General features: G+C 42.2%; 1 protein-coding gene across 1 annotated transcript; it reads right to left on the bottom strand.

Annotated features, from left to right (window-relative positions):
• Positions 1-6226: 6226 nt before the first annotated feature.
• On the bottom strand, positions 6227-7123 carry LOC101994180 (vomeronasal type-1 receptor 4-like). Its single transcript, XM_005371908.3, has one exon. The coding sequence runs from the start codon at positions 7121-7123 to the stop codon at positions 6227-6229; it is 897 nt and encodes a 298-aa protein (XP_005371965.1).
• Between the last annotated feature and the right edge of the window lie 1333 nt (positions 7124-8456).

Genomic DNA, 8456 nt, shown 5'->3' with positions numbered 1-8456 from the left:
AGAGAGAAACAGGGCCCATGTCTGGGTTCATGGCCTTGATGCAGCTGTTGTGGTCTATGTTGATGTCTGTAGCTCCTGTGACTACCAATGGTCCTGCAAATGTCTGTAGGCTGATCCACTATCTGTGACCATGTCAGTGTCTAAGGGATATGTCTGAGGGGCCTATGCTGTCACCCAGGACCATGGTGACATCCAGATTCAGATTACTGCTGAAGGGTATATCTGGGTCTGTGGCCCTGCTGAGCTGGTTCCTGTGTTAATATCAGCAGCTCCTGCTACCACTGAGGGCACTGCAGAAGACTTTAGTCCGGGCTGACAACTGAGGTCATGTTGGTATTTGAGGGTCATGCTGCTTCTGAGGCCATATATATCTGGGTGGCCTGGGCTGCCACTCAGGACCATGGTGATGTCTGGGCCTGAGCTGCAGCTGAGGGCCCATGTCCAGATCCATAGTCCTACTGCAGCCAGGGTCTGTGTTGATGTCCATAGATCCAGATGACTGGGAGTTGGGCTTCTACCTATTGGAGCTGGACTGTCATGCTGTAACTGGGGCCATGCTTACATGGGTAACTTGAATGCCAGCTAGGGCCATGATGACATTCAGGCCCAGGCTTCTGCCAGGGACCATGTCTGGGTGTATGGTTCAACCACAGTCAGGGTCTAGGTTCATATGCAGGGCCCGTGTTGCCTCTAAAGTCCATGGAGACAGTCAGGGTCTGGGCTGCCACCTAGGGCCAGTTAGTGTCTGAGGTCCTTGCCACTGCTGGGGCTATAGAGTTCTGAGGGGCTTGTCCTGCCACCTGGGGCCATGCTGTCATCTGGTGCTGCCAAGGACCATGTCTAGGTCCATAGCACTGCCACAACCTTGGTCTGTGTTGATGTCCATGGTTCCTGTTACCATTAAAGACAATGAGGATAGGGTTGTACAGAGTTGTCCCTGCCCCTCACTGATTCTAGTTCTAAAGAGAAATGACCCCAGCCCCACCACACCAGTTGTAGCACTTGGGAAAGGGAATCCTGTCCCTCACCTGGGCAGCACAGTAGAGCTAACCCTGCTGGTGGAGGTGCAGGGGGCCTGGCCCTGAAGGCATGAGATCTATCCCAGGGGCAAAAGAGTGTAATAGTTTACCCTGCCCCTCACTTACTGTAACACTCCAGAGAGTGGTTCTTGCACTTTGCCTGGCCAGCACAGTAGAGCTGATCCTGTTGATGGGATCTGAACCCTGGAATGTGAGTGAGAGACATGCCCCAGCCTTCATCTGCCATGTGGTGGAGTGGGTGAGAGAGGGATGCTATCTCTCATCCCCCATCCCTCAACTCTGCAGCAGGCGGGATGGCTGACCATGAGTTCACGAGAGTAGAAGAGCTGGTCTTGCCCCTCACCAGCTGCAGCACTCTGCCTGTACCTCCTGCATGCAACATGGTAAGAGTAGAGCTGATACTGTTGGTGGGGTTGGAGGGGTAAGGGGGAGGGAGGTGGGTGGAATGGGGAGACAAGGTCAGCTGGCCCTGAGGGTATGAAAGCAAGAGAACTGACCCCACCCCACCCTCATCTGCCATGTGACATGGGTGAAAGAAAGATACCTTCCCTGCTCCATTCCACCCCTTGCCACCTGAGGCAGGTAGGACATCTTGCTTTGGGAACACAAGAGCAGCAAGGCTGGCCTTGTAGCTCATTAACTACAGAACTCATTCAGCAGAGCTAGCCCTGAACCTTGCCTGAGCAATGTGAGGAAGGCTGCTTGTTTGTTTCCTGGCCACCGGGCAGTTCAGACCCAAAATAACCACACAGAAACTATATTATTTAAATTATTGCTTGTTCTATTAGCTCTAGTGTCTTATTGGTTTGCTCTTACATATTAATTTAACCCATCTCCATTAATCTGTGTATCACCACATGGCAGTGGCTTACCATGTAAAGTTCCAGCATCTGTCTCCAGCAGAGCTACATGGCTTCTCCTCAACTCTCCCTCCTTCCTCCCAGAATTCAGTTTAGTTTCCCCCACCTATCTACGTTCTGCCTTATCAACAGACCAAGGCAGTTTCTTTATTCACCAATGGTATCCACAGCATACACAGGGGAATCCCACATCAGAGCAAAACAATAAAGCTGGTCCTGGTGGTGTGGGTGCAGGTGAGCTGGTCCTTAGGGTGTGAGAGCAGGAGAACTTGTCCTACTCCATACTGCCTGCTGCAGTGGGTGTCCTAGCCAGGACATTCTAGAGAGCTTGCTCTCGTGTTGTTGATGAGGGACAACTGGCAAGCTGACCTACCCAGCTATCACCTATATACCCAAAACCAAGGCTATGAATTGGCACACCCCAATATCTACCTCATCTATGAACATCTGGAGCATGTTAAAGTTTTGGACCTGCAGATCCAAAGTTGCAGGATCTTTGTGACACAAGGCAACAACAGGATATCCAAAAAGAGTCCCAGAGAGGGTCCATTATCAATGGTGTAGCAGAAGTCATAGGTTTTGGACCAGAAAAATGACTCATTTCTGTAACATGGAGGGCCAGCTTGTTGGGGTTTCTGTCCCACCCAATACCCCACAGCCGACAGGCCCCCCAAAAAGAAAATCACACAGAGATCTCCATAAGTTATAAAACTTATTGGCCCATTAGCTCAGGCTACTTATTAGCTCTTGTAACATATATTAACCCATTGTTCTTATCTATGCTAGCCACATGGCTCAGAACCTTTCTCAGCCTGGCAGGTTACATCTTGCTTCCAGGTGGTCGGGCAGGAGTAGAAGGAATGGGCTTCCTCTTTCCTAGCATTCTCCTGTTCTCATCACCCCACCTCTACTTCCTGTCTGGTTGACCTGTCTATACTTCTTGCTTGGCCAATCAGCATTTATTTAAAACATGATTGACAAAATACAGACAATTCTCCCGTACCACTTCCTTCTCTCTTTTTTTTTAAACTAAGGAAAATATCCATAGTCCATTTTTTGGGAATGTGGGTGTAGTATTCCGGGCTACTACCGGCTGGTTGGGTGTGCTGATAATCTTATGGGAACCTAAAGAAAATTTAGAATAATGATCAAGTCCTGACTGAAGTATCCTATGAGTTTTGATCATCTCAGGCAGCAGTCTTGAATCTGTTCTGGATGTAGAACTTAGACATCCGGGCCATCTGTTCCTACTGGAGATTTATCAGGTGGTCTTCCTTGATCAAACCTGATTTTTCTTAATTCAGAATGAATCCACAGCTTCTCATTTCCTGTGGAAACATAAGCAAAATCTCTTCTCCAAAGTAACATGCCTTTTGACTTCAATTTTGAATTCAAGGTATTTTCAAAATACCTATCTTGGGTTAGTTCAGCAGCATTTATAAAGGCCTGTGCTACCACACCTTGAAGTCACAGAGGTCAATCTACCTCTGCCTCCCAAGTGTTGGGATTAAAGGTGTGCACTACCACACCCAACCACTCTCTTTCTTTCTTTCTTTCTTTCTTTCTTTCTTTCTTTCTTTCTTTCTTTCTTTCCTTCTTTATTTTTTACTTTAAGAACTTTAACTTTTAGCCTGCATATATTTTTTAACATTTAGAGATTGTAAACCATTTAGGGATTTTCTTCGAGTTTGACTCTTTCTTTTACTGTATATCTCTCTTTTTGTGATCACATGAGTCTTTAATTTACTAAGCAGTATGGAGAGGATTAAAGCTGTGGCTTTGATGGCTAGATCCAGCCCATTTCTTAGCTTTCTGAGATTTCAGCCTTATGGCTGAGGTACTGGCTGTAGCCACGTTTATTTCCACAACTCTATTGCATTTCAAGATCCCTACCAGCAAGCAAGCTGCAGCATTCTGCTCACAGACCACACTCAGTTAGACTGCTTGCCTAAAAGAGTGAAAGTTTGCCCTGGCAGGATGGCACAGAAAGCCAGCATTTTAAAACAGCACAGCTTTTTTCCTGCTACGGCTGAAAACTGAAAAGCATGCTTTCATCTTTTTCATCAACACCATTTAAGTGTTTCATGGCAGGACCTCTTAAAAGAGCTGCAAAGCTAAAGCTGAGTTAGGAAGCCTCTCTTAGATGAGAACACTTGCTTGCCTCTAGCAAGCAGAGCAGAGAAATTGCTGCTACCAAGAAAACATGCTTTACTCTATTCGTTTCCAAGCTTTTTCAGGCTTTTTTAAGATGCAGTTATCCATGTTGGGTGCCATTCTGTAACATGAGGGTTGGGCTCATTGGGATTTCTATCCTGCCCTGTCCCCCAGCACTTTAGTCCCAAAGAAAATCACACACAGAGATCTCCATAAGTTATAAAACTGATTGGCCCATTAGTTCAGGCTACTTATTAGCTCTTGTAGCATATATTAACCCATTGTTCTTATCTATGCTAGCCACATGGCTCAGAACCTTTCTCAGCCTGGCAGGTTACATCTTGCTTCCAGGTGGTCAGGCAGGAGTAGAAGGAATGGGCTTTCTCTTTCCTAGCATTCTCCTGTTCTCATCACCCCACCTCTACTTCCTGTCTGGTTGACCTGTCTATACTTCTTGCTTGGCCAATCAGCATTTATTTAAAACATGGTTGACAAAATACAGACAGTTTTCCTGCACTAAATTTCTATAAACCCTTGCAAGTAAATATGTAAGGAATAAATGGTATATTGTGTAACTCACTGTGTCACAGTAGAGCTTCCACACCAAGATTTATTTATTTTTGTTTAATGTTAGTTCATTTTTCTTTTCTTTTCTTTTTGCTTATTTGGTTTTTTAAAAATTAAATTTAATTTTTGGGGGTGCTGGTGGTTGCAAGGACAGAGAGCAGCTATGAAGGGATGGGGAGACAGATGGAATCAAGAATACATGACGTGAAATCCACAAAAAAATCAATAAAAAAGAAGTCTCAAAAGAAAGTCCTATACTCTATGTAAAACAGCATAGGCTTGTCAATATTCAACAAATGAAAATATTTCTTTTACTATACCAACTTCACATCTTTTAATGTTCAGTTTCACAGAATTTGATGCTAATAACCAAATCATTTAATTGTCTGCATCCCAATTCTCTAAATAATTGAAACATTCTGGATTGTAATATAGATTAATTAGATATATAATGAAGACAGTCTGTAGGCTAGAGACATGGCTTAGAGGTTAAGAGCACTAGCTGCATGTCCAGAGGTTTTGAGTTCAATTCCCAGCAACCAAGGGTAGCTCACAACTGTCTTTGATGTGATTGTTGTCCTTTTCTGGTGTTCATGCATATATGTAGGCAGAACACTGTATACATAATCAATAAATAAATCTTAAAAAAATGAACATAAAAAAATAAAACAGCCTAGCCTAAATACCTACATGGACTCCTATTTTTATGGAGTGTTAGCTCTAATTTTATAGAAATCTAGGAATTTTGCATAACAATTTATTTCCAAATGCAATGGAAAGTTTAAGATCATTTTGAAAATCACCATTATACACTGGCTGTAAGCATAAGTGTTTGAAAGAAACACAAATGTTTACTACTCAGGGAATGCTAGGCAACACAAACATTCTTCTGGTGACTCTTGGTTTTCTCACTATTTCCAATGTTGGTGGGTACATGCAGTTGAGTGTAACTTCACCTGAAGGTCACTAATAAAAAACAATTTTACAAAGGTAAGTGCTAGCAAATTATCACAACTATTTTCTTAGACAGAAATGTCATCCCTATTTAACTGAACAGCAGAAGAATTTTATTTTACACTTCAGAAATGACATTGAATAGTCTTCTAACAAACTTGTTTTCGTAGCTATAATGAAGACAATAGGAAGGGGAATCTGTAAAAATAATAAACATACATGATGGATTTATTTAAAAAGTTATCTCCCAACAACATCCACTAATATTCTTTGCTGTGCTTGCTTCTGGAAAAGTTTTCCAATACATGTATACTTCTTGGTCACCTATTCTCTGGAAACTGATGCTAAAAAAATTGAAGCTCAACCCATTTATTTGCCTTAAGCAAAAGTATTTAAGATTTCCACCAACTATTAACTTATGTTAGAGTGACTTGCTGCATTTACCTCTGCTATGTTATCTCAGGTACTAGTTTCAACAAGATGAAAATCCACATGCATAGTATACAGTCCCTTAGGAAGGCCAGTGACTACAGAATTAGTTGTATGTTGATGTTTTGAAAGACACGCGAACATAAAATTTTAGATACTATGAATAAGAGACCATAAAATCTTCATACCTATGATATAGTTATGGAATTTTGAATTCCATACTCATGAATAGCACAGTCTTGGCACAGTGGCATAATGGCTCATAACAAAGGGGCCCAGTGTAGGAAAACATAGTGAAATTATGGCTGTGATGTTCAGCAGCCACCAGCTAGGATTATATATGAGAGCAACACAACCTTGTAAGATGGAGGAGAGGGCATAAAAACCTAGAAAGGTGAACACCAGAACCAGAATGCTCTGGGTGGCTTTGGATTCAGGGGATGTTTTAGAGGAAACACGGATACAGCGCATATATTGAACCTGCTGCTTGTGCCTGTACAGAATTAAAACCATGGAACTGCTGGACCAGATAATGAGAACAGAAAGCAAAATTTCAGGAAAAACAAAGAAAGCTGTATATAATGAGCCCGTGAATTCATCATGACCTACAGTGGAGCAGTATTTCATATCATTCTTATGTGTCAAGTTATTGCTGTTCCCCTTGGTATACAAATACACAGGGAATATCATGTTTACTGATATGCAGAGAATCCAGCAGAGAGAAGTGAAGAGGCGAATATGCTTTGGAGCTTTGACTTTAAGACCATTCCAACAGGAGTCACCGGAACTGATGGTGATGGCTTGGAAGACACTCAAGAGACAGGTGGTGCCCATGGACATGCTCCTGCCAAGTCTTTGAATATACAGAAGAAGTTTGCAGCTGAAATCATTAAAGAACCCTTTCATCCCCAAAGCTTTCATTGTCTCTAGCATTCCTTTAGAAAGAATAATCAAGAAGTTTGCTGTGAAGAGGTGTGTGAGAATCACATCTGTGGTCTTTAATGTCTGTTCAATGTGGTAATGGATGAAGTAGCAGGAAAGAAGAGAAAGATTTCCCAGAATTCCAACTGTGCTCTGAAGTAAGAATACTATTCCTATTACCAAATCCTTGAGGTCCATTCTGTCATTTAGTACTTTTCCACCTACATTATGGCAAACAATACATTCTCTGATCAAAATGGTGACTTGAACTTTTGTAGCTTTTTTTTTTTAAAAATATTTTTTGCTGGTGTGAAAGAATTACATATGTTCAAGATTGCAAGGCTATTGTGGGCAACATAACAAGACCCCGCCTCAAAAATACTTTGTTACTGTTACTACTGAAGTCTTTCAGAAACTTTTATTCGAAATGTCAGGATTAAGAATATCAGGGTAGGGGTTTGACCTAGTTCCTCAGCATATATGTTATGGTTGAATAGCTTGGTGTTCTTGTGTGATTCCTAGCAATAGCAATGGAGGTGGTTGATGACTTTTCTGCCTACTTATCGTATCGTTTTTCACCTACTGGATTGCCTCACCCAGACTTGATGTGATTGTGTGTATCTAGTCTTCTTGTATCATACATATTATGCCCTGTTTGGTTGTTGTCCCTGGGAGGCCTGCTCTTTTCTGAAAGAAGATGGTGGGGGCATGGATCTGGGGGAGAGGAGAGATGGGCTGGAGAGACCTGGAGGAGGAGAGGGAGGAGAAACTGCGATCATGATGTTATCTATGAGATAATAATAATAATGATCGAGTAAGACCAAATTGCCTTTGAGAACCAATGAGCAGTGACTAGAAATGGAAAGGAGGCTCACTTCTAAATCCCACAATGACTTGCTATTTACAAGTCATATCAGGGCATAAAGAAACTTTAATACAACTTCTCAGCATAGGAGAAAATGCATAGGAAGGGGAACTCTCCTCCATTGTTGGTGAGGGTAAAAACATATACAGCCACTTTGGAAATCAGTATGGCAGTTCCTCAGAAACTTGGGACTCAACCCACCTCAAGACCCAGTAATACCACTCTTGGGTATATACCCAAAGGATACTCAACCATTCTACAAGGATATTTGTTCAACTATGTTCATAGCAGCATTATTTGTAATAGCCAGAACCTGGAAACAACCTAGATGCATCTCAACTGAATAATAGAAAAAGAGAATGTGGTACATTTATACAATGCAGTACTACAGCAAAGAAGAAGAAGAAGAAGAAGAAGAAGAAGAAGAAGAAGAAGAAGAAGAAGAAGAAGAAGAAGAAGAAGAAGAAGAAGAAGAGAGATTTTGAAATTTGCATGTAAATGGATGGAACTAGAAAAAAAAACACCCTGAGTGAGGTACTCTCTATCCAGAATGACACACATGGTATGGATTCACTCAGAGATGGATATTAGACATAAAGTAAAGGATAACCAGACTGTAGTCTACAATCCCAAAGTAGCTAGGCAACAAGGAGGAACCCTAAGAGA

This window comes from Microtus ochrogaster, unplaced genomic scaffold (assembly GCF_000317375.1).
Source record: "Microtus ochrogaster isolate Prairie Vole_2 unplaced genomic scaffold, MicOch1.0 UNK138, whole genome shotgun sequence".
NCBI classification, from domain to species: domain Eukaryota; kingdom Metazoa; phylum Chordata; class Mammalia; order Rodentia; family Cricetidae; genus Microtus; species Microtus ochrogaster.
Note: the sequence above shows the minus strand (reverse complement) of the source record. Positions and strands in the feature narration are given on the sequence as shown.